At 39.8% G+C, this 16,612-nt stretch overlaps 1 protein-coding gene across 2 annotated transcripts; it reads right to left on the reverse strand.

The window, feature by feature from the left end:
* Nucleotides 1–518: 518 nt before the first annotated feature.
* On the reverse strand, nt 519–16,049 carry syt4 (synaptotagmin IV). Of its 2 annotated transcripts, none has more exons than XM_068587960.1 (5): nt 15,752–16,049; nt 8,509–9,125; nt 8,083–8,406; nt 3,244–3,364; nt 519–1,754 (listed from the first exon to the last, which is right to left on the reverse strand). In XM_068587960.1, the coding sequence occupies exons 1-5, from the start codon at nt 15,783–15,785 to the stop codon at nt 1,435–1,437; spliced, it is 1,416 nt and encodes a 471-aa protein (XP_068444061.1). In that variant the 5' UTR covers nt 15,786–16,049; the 3' UTR covers nt 519–1,434. The 2 variants fall into 2 exon arrangements, with proteins under 2 accessions (XP_068444061.1, XP_068444060.1); XM_068587959.1 differs by having other exon boundaries at nt 8,509–9,128.
* Nucleotides 16,050–16,612: the final 563 nt, after the last annotated feature.

A 16,612-nucleotide genomic window follows, 5' to 3' on the forward strand; every position in this document is an offset into this window, starting at 1 on the left:
CATAATTGTATTTTATTTTGCATTTCAGTTAGAATGTTTTGCACTTGCATTGCTTAGAATGATCATAGATAAGTCGTGACGTCTGAGCTCACATGTTGTTGTACCCTGTCGGACCTTTTTTACTGTGACACAAGAATTCAGTAAAGGACGGAGCGAAAACACTGTTTTCTACCGTTGTTGAAATACATACACGCGGAGACTCGTTTTTTCATCCAGGAGCACTTAGACACTCAGCAGATATTACATCATCAGACTTGGAAAGGGGCCCAATGATCTCATCTGCAGGGTGCTGAAAGTGGGTACACACAGACATCAATGAATAGACTACGTAATAGTAAAGAAAAAGGTGGCTTATACTAAAATAATCTTCTGATTGATTTTCTGTGAAAGGCTGCTGGATGTGAGAATATTAAAATAGGCTTAACCGTAACTTATTCCATTGACCTAAAATGCTTTTGGTGTTCTTCTGAATACCCACAAACTTGAACTCACAGACCCGTGAAATAAAAACGTCAAACTCTGGGTTGTTTTTTTCTCAGAACTTGCTATATTTTATAGTAAGGTACATACATTTACATTTCATCTGTCTTTGTGCTCACAGTAAGGGGGGACAAAACACCTACAGTAAACATGTGGCTCACACGCACACACACAGTCTCTTTAGTACCAGTACTCGCACATCGAACACGCACACATAAATGCATCCACAGTTAACTGTCCCCAGTGCACTCAGTCTGTTCCAGTCTATTCTCAAACCACCTAATTTAGGCTTTCTTGTACTTAATAAGTAATCATATATGAAATACCACTTATACTTACAAAACATGTTCAACAACTCAACCATAAGAGTACAAAACAAGAACATAAATAAAAAAACAATATATCTTTTAACATTATAAAATAAACTTTAATGATCCACATGTCTTTTACAGCATTGTCAGATGTGGTTCATTCTGGTTTCGATACATGGTCTGGGTTACTATTTATCATAGGAAGAGCCGGAAAAAAAAGAGAAGAGGAAGAAAAGAAGAAGAGTAATAGCGACATTTGAGACATTCTGCACTGAACACTGTTACAGTGACAATTGTTGCTATGGGGATGATGTTGCATGTTACCAGGTGATTTTTGGTGACAGTCTTTGGGATCATTCAAAGCTACAGGGTTCACTTTGTCATGCCACGCCCTTGCCCTCTGAACCACAATAACTTCAGAGATAAGTGATTGAATGATTGATTGAATGATGACATCACTTTAAATGACCTTCTCCACAACACCAAAGCCCCGCTCTTCCTCTCAATTTCCCCCTCCTCTTCACTGAAAGTCCAATGAGTACTGGCAAGCAGGACGTTAAAACCTCGCTCATCCTCATTCCATCCCTCTCGTGGTGGGACCAGATCAGACATGGATGGCAGCATCCACTAACACCGTGGCGTTCTAATCCTCCGACAAGCTGTGCCACTTGGCGATCTGCCGACGCGGGTGGTCACAGATCTCCCTCCAGTGCTCGCCAGTCGTGCCCGCTACCGACGTTCCCAGCACCAGGCGGCCAAGAACGGTGTTGGGGGAGCGCGAGTTGCCTGTGTCTGAGTCCATCAGCAGCAGCTCCACGCTGGTGTCTCTCAGGCTCTCATCGGAGGGCAGATCAAAGACAAAGAGCTCGTTGAAGACAGGGTTGGGGGAGCATTTCTTCACGTGGGTCTTCTTCTTACACACCCGCTTTTTTCCTTGGTACATGTTCACCTTGACGTAGGGATCTAGAGTCGAAGAATAACAATAGCAGATGAAAAAAATAAGGACAGAATAAAAAAAAACAGCATGGTGAATTAGGGCTGTCAAAATTGCTCAAAAATGAAATTTGAATATTTGCTTTAAAAAAACACGTATATTCGAATATATTCGAATTTCTGGTTGCACATGCGCATTGCACAATAGGCACGTCAATAACAGGGCAAATTAATACAACGAGACATAACTACTTGTATAGGTAATTTAATTAAGTTTAAACATATTTAACAACATATTACCTACACAAAAATAAGTAAATTAACTAATGTCTGCAAAGATAGCAGACATTGGCCTCTCGCTCGCTCGCTCTCCCGCACCGTCACGCTCTCTGCGCATAGCGGTTTAAATGAACGACAACAATAATTTTGTGAAAGCAGACAATGAACTTGTGGCGGACGGCGAAAAATACGTATCCTGACGTGTCTGTTCTGCTGAAGTTTCACATTTTATGCCTTGTTCTCTTGGGTGCACATTCTGGAGATGTAGCCTCAAGTTGCTTGTCGTTGAACAGTAAGCTAACTCTAGCTTACATATTGACCAGACGTCGTCTTTTTCACGGATGTGTCCTCTTTTCGAGACCTAAAAATGCATCCGGCAGGGATTCCAGAAACGTCCAGGATTTTGCCTCGTTGGATATTTGTGTTTCTCTGGGTCTTTATTACGCTCTTACAAGTTTTGAAACGGTATCTTACGTTCCAACTTGTTGCGAGCTCTAACTGTAAAGAGAACTATCATTGGTCAACTTATCTCAGGGTTGCCAGTTGCATGATAATAATCCTCCAAATACAACCATTTTGAGCCTTTGGTACGATCCTTCTCCATTTTCAATCTGGCAACGCTGAGCACCTTGTCACCTCGTCGCGGCTGTGGCGGGGGTTGCCAGATTCACGAGAATTATCCTCCAAAATACTTTTTTTTTTCTTTTTTTTTTTACATTCCAATATTAATTTTCATATTCGAAATTCGGTTTTTAAAAACTATTCGAATATATATTCGAATTTCGAATATTCGTTGATAGCCCTATGGTAAATATCCCTGCAGCGGTTGCAGAGAGGCATATTGTTCCTAAGCCAGATCAATACAGTAAACAAATAAGCGGAAATGATGGATGTTGTTGAGGGGGACGAAAGAGGCTGGCTGTGGAAACACTTTGAGTTTGTGTGTGCGTGTGTGTGTGTGTGTGTGTGTGTGTGTGTGTGTGTGTGTGTGTGTGTGTGTGTGTGTGTGTGTGTGTGTGCTTGTCACTAAAGTGCTCTCTATCACATCCTGATCAGATTGCTTCAGTGCGGTGGCGGTGTCATTACAGCAACTATTGCAGCATCCAAAGTGGTCTGGTGCTGCTTGGCAGGAAGAGGAAGATGACTCCTGTCTCATCCCTTTATGATTATGCGACGAAGGTTTGCACACACATGCACAGATTGCATATGGAAAGGTTCTATGAAAAAGTGTTCTGTGTACCTGTAGGTCCATTGTTTTCAGTCTTGGGAAGGTGGCGAGCTTTGAGAACGACCACGGTCAGAGTGTTGGTGGTAGACTGGTAACACAGGGAGAGCAGCAGCTCGCCTCGGCCCGAGGACTTCTGTGTAGAGACGGGGGAGATGTTCGGGTTAGCCATATTGTTGTTAGCATGTTGTTGAGTGAGGCCAAAACCATTTTCTCATTGTGCATTTACATTTTCATTTTACGATCAAACAATTTCTATAAGGTGTATCCAGTAACACCTGATGAGGTGTAACTATTGGCTTAAGTACATATTAAAAAACAATTTAGCAGATAATTTATGACTATCAACAACATTGTGATGAAACCTGTAGCTGCTTGTACTGCCAATGGTGTCTCCCAATGGTGTCTTTTAAGCCCTGTGCCTCTTTTTAGGTTTCTGCTTGAAAATGACATACAAACTAAAATGGCTGTGTCTCTGCGACCACTAGAGCTATTTGAATAATCTTGGAGTTAATAAACAAGTATAATGTTAAGTTTTGCTCAGATGTGTAAATATCAGTCTAAGTGTTACTTGTTAAGCGTAAATGAAGATGACACACAGAAAGGAATGTAAAGTTTCAGGTCCGCCTAGAAAAAAAGCACTTTTATTATGATTTTTACCTTGAAATAATGCGTTCGTAAGCTTTTAAAGTCTCCCAAATCCTACATCAAAGTTTTAACATAATTTTTGCATTGTTTTACTTTGATAAAGTGAAGCAGAACAAAGTTAGAGAGGATTTAGTACAGAAAAAAGTCAGACGAGGGCTCACATTTGTAACATTTAGTCACATTTGAGGAGAAGAAAAAATTTAAAAAATTCAGATTTTTTTAATTTTTAAAAAAAAAATGAATTTATAAAACAACCAATATTTCCCTTTAAAATAAAACAAGCACACAAATTAACAATTATTAAACTGTAAAAAAAAAAAAAAAAAAAGGTGAGCAGTATTTGCTGATTTTACAGCAAATACTGCAAATAAAGCGATTCATTTTTCTGTGTTCTTTTTCTTATATCTCCCTGGTTCTTTGAGAGAAGGATTTTGAAGGCATGTCTGGAATCTGTGTGGAATTGTCTTGCTTCTGGATGTTTCTGATAGCACCAGGCTAAGGGTTGCTGGTTCTGGAAACGTGCTGATTTGGGGCTGATTTGGGTTGTTGTTTTTTTTGTTTTATACTTTTATGATTATCTTTCTTTCTGTTTGAGTTTTTTTAAATGGCTGCCTGATTCTTGTAGCAAAGGCTCTGGTGTTTAATTTGGTGTATAACATCAATATATTTTATTGTGATTTATATGTTTTATTTGCAAAAATAAGTAAAAATACCCATATATGGGTACCTTGGTTTTTAAAAGGTGGCTGCCAACTAAATAATCATCACCCGTGTATGTGCTGGCTCTCATATGTTAACTAGGACAAACGAGTGAGGGAGAAGCTCCCTTTTATGCGCTACATTTGTGATGCACATACAAGTCTGTGTTCATTTCCTAAGAGAGTTGACGCCTTGGATGCTGCGATCACACTTATTGAGAGGTGACGCCTCGGCAAATTGGTTGCCATGGCAATGAGAAGTAGCACACAGACAAAGACAACCTTTACCCCTGACCTGGTAAAGGTCTCTGAAAATACAGGTGAGTGTGCTGCAGATGTGTTTCTATATTTTTCCTCTTGGGTAGATTTATTATATATGAGAGAGCAAGCGACTACACACACACACTAAAAAAAAACAATACTAGTCTACACTCATGTTTTTGTCATCTGAAAACAGGGCGATGGCTACGCTGCTGGAGACTTGCTGTATCGATTCTCTGCTGCGTGCACACACACACTCGCACACACACCACACACAAAGTAGTGAGACTAAATATATGCAATGCATAGATTTAGTGTGTGCCACAGTATGCCAGAATATGCCAAAGGGCTGCTTTTAATCAGATATAACACTTTATATTGCTCATACTGAGTGAATTTATCATGCACATGGAGATATTAAATACTAGATGTAATATTGATGAGCTGCACTCTGTAAAGTCCGATTGTCAAACCATAAAAAAAAAGGTTATTTGTGATTATATTTAAATATCTTTTAAATGTGGAACAAATCATATGTTCTCTTTAAATAAAGGAAACAATCGGAATAAGTGCAGCTGAACAACAGTTAAAGTTGCGGAGCCGTTTTCTCTTTTCACCTGCCAATATGATATTACACAACAGAGATCAAAAGAAGAATCTCACTGCAATGTCGTCATTCTAAAACTCGTTTTCTAATGAGTACACTAAAAACCATTCAGACACAGGAGACTGCACCCTGCAGCAGAGCTTTATGAGATTGAGAAATGGATTGAAAAAAAAACAATATTGTTAGTCTCAACGTGGATAGAGCGAGCTGAACATAGTATCCTCTTGATAAAAATAAAAACAGAGGAAGCTCTGCTGAAGGGGAATGAACATTTGAGATTTCTCAGATTTAGAGTTGCATTTCCCAGCACTTCTCAAGAGTACAATATCACATCAGAGGTCTTTAAAGATACTACAGCTCACATTTCTCCTGGGAAGGCGCACACATATCCTCTCCCACCCGGTAGCCACAGTGCTTCCATGAAAGTACAGTGCAATATCAGGCAACACATCTATAATTACATTGATATCATCTCCCATTCCACCTGCAAATAGACAAATGCCAAACCATCTCGTACCAATCTGTAGAGTGCTGCTGTATACTAGACCACGGACCTTTGATAAGGGCAGAGCTATCTTACGATCCATCATTTAAATTCACTAGTACACTCAATGCAATGGAGCCAACCCTGCTGCGACAATCCAAGTATAGTCAAATGCGTTTTTTTAGGGGACATTTTTGTTCAGCACCACTAATTGGGTCTTTTCCTGTCTGTGTCATGACTCACTCAGCCTGTCCCTAATCAATTGAAAGTGTGGGTATGACTATGCTGCCTCATGGCTTACCAATTGACCATCAATCACTTTAAGTGATGCTGACACTGAGTTATCTAAGTTTGAAAATATTAAATATAAGGTTTTTATTTCTGCATGAACATTTTAATTATTTGCAAATAGATGTCTGCAGATGACTATAAATGGTACTTATGAACAAAACAACACATTGGGATCATAGCCTGAAGCCTCATCTAGTCTAAGTAAAAAGTAGATATCAATTCCACAGAAAATGTTTAGTTAACACATGTTTTTCTAATTAAATATGTTTTTCGTTTCGTTACTTTTTTTCGTTTTGAGACTGAAAATATTCATGATATACTATATGTCTATTTAAAAGGCTATATAGGTACTATTTATATTTATATCAGTCTTGCTGACAAAGAGAAAATTAAGTATAAATGCATTTTTATACTTTGAAATTTAGGATCTGCGGCAGCTGTCTGTTTCGCATGACCGTTTGAGCCTGTGCTGAACACGATTTCCCAGTCCCTTCCACACAATGCCAGATACACCAGCCATAAGATCCAGCCTGCTGGCCCTATGGACTAGGCTAAATGATTAGTTGTAGGCCTATGTGTTCTTTCTTGGAAAAACAAACAAACATGTAATGCAAAGCAGTGTTTTTTAAATTTCTGTTGTAGGCTCACTGTTGGTAGGCCCTTTTCGTTGTTGCTGAATGCTGCGCTGCTTTGTTCTATTCTGTTCCGGACAAACCCCGGACTGTGTGTTGTTGTTTAATGTGTTGTTGTTAATTTTGTTGCTGGATGCCTGATCATTTTTGACCTTATTAGGCCTATTTTTGAAATGTCTTGTTGTGGCTGTTGAGGCTGAATCTGCTATCTGCTGATCTTTCAATACACAAGTTGACCGACTATGCTACCATAGGCTGTAAAAAAAAAAAAAAAAGTGAATAGATTCATACAAGCTCGGAGAGTTACAGAGAGGTGTTTTTTTATTGACTTTGTAAATTGTATTCATTAACAAAATAGTGAGAAGTTACGGACGCGCAAAAAAGTGACGTCAAGGTTTTTGAGGTAACACGGTTTATGTAATTACATAATCTTAACAGTAAGTTTATTTTTTATGTTCAGATAGAACTCTTCCAACAAGGTTTTACTGTATTTCAGCAATTTAAATGAAGTTAATTAAAGTTGTGGTTCCAGAGATCCTGTCGGAAACGTCACTTGACTTTTTTTTTTATCAGTCTGATAAGCTTGGGGCTGCTGAGCTTAGGGTGCTTGGGGCTCATTATGTTAAGTATGTTTGTGATCCTCACTGACAGCTACAATGTAATAATCAGTTAATCAGAAATAAGGTAAAAATCTGCAAAAAGGAATAGCACACAAAAACAAACACCAAATACCACATGTGCACTACATATCCCATCCCCATTGGCTTTATGTAACAATAACACTTTTATAAATATAACCAGTAATGAAAACAATGAAAGGGAATTGCTTTTTGCAAAGTGTTTTAGTTAGATTTTAATTTAAAGCGTTCATTCAAGGTGCCTATTGTGCCAAAAAAAATTATTAATTAATTGCTGTGACTATGATTAAAATATCAGAACATCTTAATTAATAAAGGGTTTTCAGAATAATAATCTATCAATATATCTACTGAATAATATCACTTGATTAATTTCACTTTTTTCATGATGAGAGAAATTATTGTCATTTTGAATCAGTTTTGCAATTTGAAGTAATTTTGCGGTGTGTTATATAATATAAATATATTGTATGCTGTAAAATAATTTTGTGTCATAAATCGAAACCCAAAGATTGCTTAATGAAACTATTTAAATTTTCAAACAGGTATGAATCTTAAATAATACGGTTCCTACAAGGATTGTCAGAGATCTTACCTTGACATTTTTCTTGATGATCTCTCGGCTCATCAGAACACGCCCCTCTGATAAGTCGATACCAGACAAGGGGACAAGGGTCTCTCCGATGACCTCATCACGGGAGAACCTATCAAAGCTCAGCACCATGAAGTGAAGGGCCAACTCCGACACTCGGGCAAGCGGGATCCCATAGAAGCTGAAGGTCTCGTCAAAGGCGGGGTCAAGAGTCTTCCTAAGTACTCTAGTCTTAACCCGGTGCTTTTTCTCTGGCAGCAGGGTCAGCTTGACGTAAGGGTCGGAGGTCAGTGACTGCTCATCAGTTGGAGTCAGGCCATGGGCTTCCTGGATCAAAGTCAAATCAATTAGTCAGACAAGAATGGTTTAAATCATTTCTCTCAAAACACACAAAGACTTCAAACCTACCAGCCTAAACACATATCGTACCTTAATATGGACGATGAAAGCCTTCTTCTCTTGCTGGTATTCCAGGGAGAAGTGGAGGGTCCCTAGTCCGCCCTCCCTCTCCTCTACCTGGGGCTTGTCCACAGCTGGACTGGGCACCTGGCTGGAGAGGGTGCTGGATGGTGAAGGGAGATCACAGCGGTCCATCACCCCAGGCTGGGTAAACCCTGCATTGGGAGAGGGCAGCTCCAGGTCCGGAGAGCTGCGCACCTTCTGGTTGTGGTGATGAAAAGGTTTGGTGGTAAAGTTGCCATTCAGATCCCGGTTCTCCAGATCCAGATGCAGAGCCTGTTGAGAACCGTTTGGACTTGAGGCCAGTTTACTGTTGCTAGTCGAACTCATTGGCACCACCGTGTGGCAGTTTCCATTAACATCAGTTTTACCGGTGTCGTTAGTTGCCATGGTAGCATGTGCAGCGAACTTCTTCTTGCTGCTGAGGCTCTCTGGGTAGACGTCAACCCCTTTGAGCATGTGCACAAACTTGTACGGAGGTGTCTTCTGGGATTTGGCGTTTTTACGCTGGCAACAGATCCATGCAAAGGCTGACACAGTGAAGACAAGCCCGAAGATGCTGACCACAGCGACACCTACTGGCACTGCTACTATGGAGGACAGAGAGAGCAGAGGAAAAAATAACTTTCATTAAACATGTCTGACCACACACCTCGACAAACGCTGTGAAACCAGTGTCAGTAAACCTTTCAGCACTTAAAACTATTGTTCACCTCAACAGATTTAATTGTTTCACTGAGGCAATTGAAACCTTTTGAGAGTGACGCAAGCTGCAGTTTTGACCTTAGATGGAGATGAAGACAAAGCAATCTGATCAACTTTGAAGGAGTACCGTCAGCACTGTGTTCATACCAGTGGCAGACCGTGGGTTTTAGACCTAGGCTTTCAATGAGTGCTGTATAACCCACATCACAGGTGGACTGGGGGAAAAAACTGTCCCTGGAGTGCGCCGGCCCTCAATTTTATTGCGCCACGAGGTTTCAGAGACCCTCTGACTTAGACATGCGTTAGACTCCTAGTTGTCCGTGTTTCAAGACGGGTCGGGTGCGTTGCTGACATCGCCGAGACCCCTGACGCCCTTTATGTGGGCTGATCCCCACCTTGGCGACATGACGCATCACTAAGGACTGTGGGGAAAGAAGTCAAAGCAAGCATGTAATCCACGGCCCCGGAAAGCGGCGAGGCCTGGACACGGGCGCTTTAAGGCACGCGGCCGGAGGGGGCGTGCCACCTTCGGCTTTTTTTTGGGTAGGGCCAGCCAATCAATTTCAGCAAACATCCCCATATGATTCAATGCAAAAAGAGGTAATATATATATATATATATATATATATATATATATATATATATATATATATATATATATATATACATACGGACATACATACATATATATACATACATATCATCTTGGTCCGTGTTTCAAGACGGGTCGGGTGGGTTGCCGACATCGTAGCAGACCCCTGACGCCCTTTACGTGGCAACGCAACACGGCACTAAGGACAGCGCGCGCCGAATCCCTCCCCAGCAGGGAAAGAAGTACAGCAAAAACATCATCAACGGCAGCAGCGAGGTCCGGGCATGGGCACTCAAAAGCACGCAACCGGAGCCGGCGTGCCACCTTCGGCTCGAGCCTTTCCAAGCTGACCTTGAACCGGTCACGGCACACTACAGTGGAGGAAATGCACCCGGCAAGAGCCAGCACAGCAAGTAGAGAGTACCACCCATAGTGTCAACAAAAATACATGTTGTCCAAATCTATCAACAAAACCAACACACTGACCCTGCACAGTGCAGACATGACATTGCAGCACAGCTTCGCCGGCAGCAACAACCAAGGAGAGGCCGCGGGTAGAAGCACCAGCACCGCAGGTGCAGCAGCAACAACAGCACTGTGGCTTGTTCATGATTAAATACGACTGCAAATGAAAAAAAACAGTAACATAATCAGCATCTCACTCACCAGACGCACATAAACCTCTGTGGGAAAGTGGTCATCAGTAAGTCCTGCGATTCTAGCTTCTAGGTTTTGACCGGCTCCGTTTATGCTGAGTTCAGGCAGCTAATCTGGAATCAGTCGTTTCACCTTGAGTTTTTTCGCCCACGTTCTTCTGATGAATATATTTGAATATATTTAAAAATAACAGAACAGCTGAATATATATATGAAAAAGCTGAATATATTTGAAAATAACAGAATAGCTGAATATATATAAAAATAGCTGAATACAGCTGAAAATAATTGAATATAGCTGAAAGAAAGCTGAATATAGCTGAACACATAGAAAACTACCTGATAAATGTTGTTGAAGCCCAAAAGCATTTGACTGAACTGCTGAAAAGCCTTGTTGTTTAAAAGTAGAATTGGAAAAGTTAAATGGAAAACTGCATCATCTTAAAAATCCAAGAGATTAATTACAATGAGAGAGATGTAACTGAAGTAACGGTAGTATGAGTAGAAGTAGTGGTTGAAATAACAGGAGTAAGAGTAGAAGTAGTCGTAGTAGTATTCATAGTAATAGCAGTAGTCATATTAATAGCTGCAGTAGTCAGTAGTTGTAGTATTAGCTGGAGTAGCAGAAGTGGTATTTGTATGATTAGCAGTCGTACTAATAGTCAAAATATTAGCAGCAGTAGTAAAGTATAAGTAAGGGCATTAATTATCTAATTTGAAAAAAATCCTTATGAGCTCTGTTAAGATACAGTTAATTCATGGGGCTTTTATTTTGAAAGGGAAGGAGAGAGGGGGAGAGAGAGAGAGAGAGAGAAAGAGAGAGAGAGAGAGAGAGAGAGAGAGAGAGAGAGTGTGTAGTAGTAGTATTCATAGTACTAGCAGTAGTATTAGTAGTGGTAGTTGTATGATTAGCAGTAGTTTTAATTGTCAAAATATTAGCAGCAGTAGTCAGAGTATTAGTAAGAGCATTAAATATTTAATAAAAAATCCTTATTTGAGCTTTATGTGAAGATACAGTTAATTCATAATTTATTTTGAAAGGGAAGACAGACAGACAGACTTAGAGAGAGACAGAAGTCATTTGCGTTGTGTGTGCGTGTATAAGTGTCTGTGTGTCTGTTAAACTGCCCTAACGATATGTGGACATGCTGTGGGTTGTCCACATATCGGTAGTGAGTTGCTAGATCAAAGGTTGCCATAGTGATGACTTCACAGGTCTTCAGTTACACAGATTTAGATGCTGGGGAACACCTATCCAAAAATTCCCTCAAAAAGATATTTAAAAAGCCCCTATTGCTTAGATATTGCATTTAGAGCATAAGGAAGACTTGATTAACAAATACTGTGACTGGTGAGTCTGTACGATAAACGATGTGTCTGTACAGGGGATTTACAAATCAGGTACGAGCTTCAGGGGAGACGTGGCTTTGGAGGGATATTTACCATGGCGACGGATGGCAGAGCGAGGTGGACTTGCTCTCACATTCAGTCCGATTTCAAGACGTCTGAATCTGTTGGATTCCTATCGACCGCAGTTTATGGCAGAAGACAGTTGAGCTATAAATTAAGCCCAAAGAGTACACGGTACGGAGTTTACGGCCAATTTTTTAAAAAAATCTTCAAGATCTGACGTCGCTCTGCCCTCTAAGTATGACATCGCGCACTCTGAGCTGCGCAATACGCACCAATGTTAAAGAGAGAAAAGGTGGCAAAAAAACATAAAACTAAAAAGCATAAAGTTTAAACAGTTTAAAATATTTTAAAAATCTGAGATTGCTGAAGGTTTTGTCAACATTTTAAAAGTTAAATAGTGTTTTTTGATGAATGTATGTAGAAGTTGTAAGCTGTTTAAGTTGAAGAAGATTTCAATATTTTCCCCATTGGATCCCATTCATTTTAATTTTCAAAAAAAGCTTAATTCAAAAAGTTTAATAGTTAAAAGTATGAAAAGATATTCCGCTAAAGCATTCCAACTATGCTAAAGCATTCCAACTAACTAGAAATTGCATTTCCTGCTGAAAATGCATTGGAATGCAAAAAAGCTGAAGCATAAAGCTGAAATATTTGAAAGAAATTGCTGAATACAGCTGAACATAGTGAAATATAGTTGAGTAAAGCTTAAAAAAGCTGAATATATTTGAAAATAACAAAACAGCTGAATATATATGAAAACTGAATATATATGAAAATAGTGGAATATATATATGAACATATATACAAAACTACCTGATGAAAAGTGTTGAAGCCCAAAAGCATTTAACTGAACTGCTTAAAATCCTTGTTGTTTAAATGTATAATTGGAAAGGTTGAAAGGAAAACTGCATCATCTAAATACTCCAAGACATGAATTACAATCTAAAAAGGGAAAGAGGTAGAAAAACCGTAAAAGTAGTTGAAGTAACCGTAGTAGAAGAAATCATAGTTGAAGTAAGAGTAAAAGTAGTTTTAGTATTAGCTGAAGTAGTCTCAGTAGTGGTATTTGTATGATTAGCAGTAGTAGTAATAGTCAAAATATTAGCAGCAGTAGTCAAAGTATTAGTAAGAGCAGTAATTATTTAATTTAAAAAAATCCTTATTTGAGCTTTATGTTAAGATACAGTTAAATCCTGGGGCTTTTATTTTGAAGAGAGAGAGAGAGAGAGAGAGAGAGAGAGAGAGAGAGAGAGAGAGAGAGAGAGAGAGAGAGAGAGAGAGAGAGAGAGAGAGAGAAGTCATTTGCGTTGTGTGTGCATGTATGTTAAACTGCCCTAATGAGAACACCTGTGGGTTGCTAGATCAAAGGTTGCCATAGTGATGACTTCAAAGGGACTGCCTTACACAGACCTGAATGGTGGGGAACTCCTGTCAAACTATTTAAAAAAATGATACTTTAAAAGCCCGTATTGCTTCGATATCGCATATAGAGCGTAAGGAAGACTTGATTAACAGATACTATGACTGGTGAGTCTGTACGATAAAACCTGTGTCTGTACGGGCGATTTACAAATCAGGTACGAGCTTCAGGGGAGACGTGCTTTGGAGGGAGATTTAATATGGCGGCGGATGGCAGAGCGAGGTGGACTTGCTCTCGCATTTAGTCCGATTTCAAGACATCTGAATCTGTTGAATTCCTATCGACCGCAGCGACTAAAGCATTCCAACTAATAAAATCCGAAGAACAATAGTTTAAAAACAATAGTTGGAATGCTAAAGCATAAAGCATAAAGCATTGTTAAAGCTAAAGCATTCCAACTTTATTAGTTGGAATGCTTTAGCATTCCAACTAATAAAGATTTGAAGAGCAATAGTTGGAATGCTCGAAGCATTCCAACTAATAAGAAGTTTAAGTTTTTTAAAGATTTGAAGAATAATAGTTTGAATGCTTCAGTATTAAATGCTTCAGCATTCCAACTAATAACAAAACCTGATGTTCAATGTTTTTCCTTATTTTTTTATCTGGAATTATCACAATAATTATACAAGCTCGTCAATGACATGCAGACATATCATGAAAGCAAGTTCTAAAATATTTTGACGGATGACTTGTTAGGTGTCGTGTTTGCTCCTAGTGTGTGCTCCCCTGTTTGTTTCCCTTCTGTCTGTGTTGGTGTTGTAGGCCATGTACTGATGTGGTGTGTTGTCAGTCCTCAGTTAGGACACACCCAGATTCACGCCCACTGCCATGCCCCTTCTTTGGCCCAGCTGTGGTGCGTTTAGGTGATCACTAGGCAGCTGATGTAAGGACTGTTTCTTTCCTGAGACATGGTCAGGTCGTTAACGTATTCAAGCTGTTCATGCTTCTGGAGAAGAGTGGCATGGTCACGAGCTCGGTTGAGTTACTCTTCCGACGCTGGAACTGAATAGAAGGACATCAGGTGGAAAGGATCCCCTGTTGTCCGATGGACATTGAGACGTTAGTCAGTTTGGTTATGTTTTTGTGTTGCGTTTCGAGAGGAATGAAGTCCGAGCTTGTTTTTGGAAGTACTGCGTGAGCGTGTGTTTGGGTCCTCTCCACCACACCCCACCTTAACATGACTAGCAACATCTGAATGCTTCTACTCAATACAGAGAAACACAAGCTTATGTATCGTAACGAAACAGATTTTTGCAAATGATGTTACGCAAAGCATTATGGTTCACCCAGATATCCCAACTCGGATAGGCCCTGTGTATTCATTTATAGTCCTACATTTCCTTCAACAGTAGCAGCATTTTAGGGACCTAATTAATTTTTAAATGGCACTTTTCTCTCATATAGCATCACTACAATGTTCCAATGGAGACCTGCTCCAAGTGCTTCGGTTCTTTGATTTGTGGTCTTTAACTGTGACTCAACAGCTGCCTTCTCATGCAGTCAGAGTTAATAGTTGTATTTCAATGGGGGAAATGCGCACCATTTCCTGCAGCTAAGAGGCGGCTCAGTGGAAAAGCACTCAGGTTACCACGCATCCAAAGAGGGAGTCAGAGGGGTGGGCTTCAGGAGGGGGGATAATATCACTTGTGTAGGCCACTTGTCATGTGACTCATTTTGATCTGGTTATATCTAAGGTGTTCACTTGTATTAGATCATCATTATTTTGTATCACATATTTGTACTTTCTCATGCAGCCTCGTTGCCTGAAAGGGTCATGTAAATATTCAGAAAACAATATAACCAATATGTATTTTCCTACTTATTCGCCTTTTTTGATTAACGGGAAAACAGCAATGTATTACAATAGTTTCACGTCTTGGCTGCCATTTGTAATCGTAGAGGCCAATATGATATTTTCTAGGATATTATTCCATTATTATGCTTATATATTTATTTCAAGAGCGTAGGCGTACATTTTTCTGTGAAAGTTGTCATTGTAGAATGAATCTAAAATGTACTAACCTAAAGGGACTGCCTCTAAAGAAGGAGGGACAATAAGCTTATTTTAAATTCAGGTGGGGGGTGGGGGGCAATCATATGTTGTCCCCATTTAGACACGCCCCTGGATGGACACCACAACACACTGGACAAAGCCATTCCCTTTAGCTTGAGTATTTTTTCAGAAAATGGGCTAACATACCTATACCTATATTTTTTTAAATAAAAAAATTCATGAATCGAATGAATTGCATTGCTTTTTTCCACTCATTTGCCTCTGAAAGATATTAGGATACTAAAACTAATAACGATAGCAAATACTTTTGAGACAAGTGACGTGTATTTTTAGAAGATGAACAAGTTCAAGTATACCACCAAACAACATTGCACATTAACCACTGTATCACAAATCAGACCTGTCACACTCACCGAGCTGAGCTCCTTCCTCCACCATTGGAGCCATGATTGCTGTCTAAGGTGCTGAAAAGGGTCCTTCTGCTTTCACACAGCTCGCTTCGCTGGTGAACGCGCGTTCCTGAAGAAGAGGTGCAGTAAATCTCAACAAAGTCTCAGCTTTGATTACATTGAATAATAAAAAAGGTTTTCTGTCGGCTTCAATAATTAAAAAGGTAGCCTTTTCTTCCCAGACAGAAGGATGGAGGGATGCTCTGTCCTCACGCTGCTGCTGTTACTCTGTGATGCATAAGTGTCTCAGAGGCGGCAACACCCAGTTTTTTCTCTCCCTCTCTCTCCCTCCCTCCTTCCCGGTAACGCTGAGCTCATCAGTGCTGACGCAGTGGTGACGGAGGCTGGCTGTAAAATCAGGTTCCCCGGGAAAACAGCACAACAGGGCTGATTGATTGGAAATGAGCGTTCTTAGTCTGTATCACTCTACTTCTGTGTCTCTGTGTGTGTGCGCAGTGACCAGTATCTATAGTTACACTCACAGCTCCATAAAGAACAACCCTGGTTGTATTCAAACTCCCAAAGATCTTATGAAAGGCATACTGACATAATGCATATCGCTGTGTCCGAAATTGCACTGCTGCATACTAATAAAATTTTACAATCAAGAATAGATTTCAGAAAAAATACTTTTCATTGTTTAATAATAAATTGTAAGATGAGTGTGTGTAATTCACTGCATAGTCGCTGAATACAACTAAAAAACAATGAGTGACGAAAAGTAAAGGAAGGAAATTAAGTTTGTTTTTGGTTGGAATACATATTTTATCACTTTTGATCAACAGACGGAGGACTTTGTATATCTTGCCTATACAAAGATGGACT

The sequence above is a fragment of the Clinocottus analis genome, unplaced genomic scaffold (assembly GCF_023055335.1).
Source record: "Clinocottus analis isolate CAN_PGR_092001 unplaced genomic scaffold, fCliAna1.0.p SCAF_21, whole genome shotgun sequence".
Lineage (NCBI taxonomy): Eukaryota > Metazoa > Chordata > Actinopteri > Perciformes > Cottidae > Clinocottus > Clinocottus analis.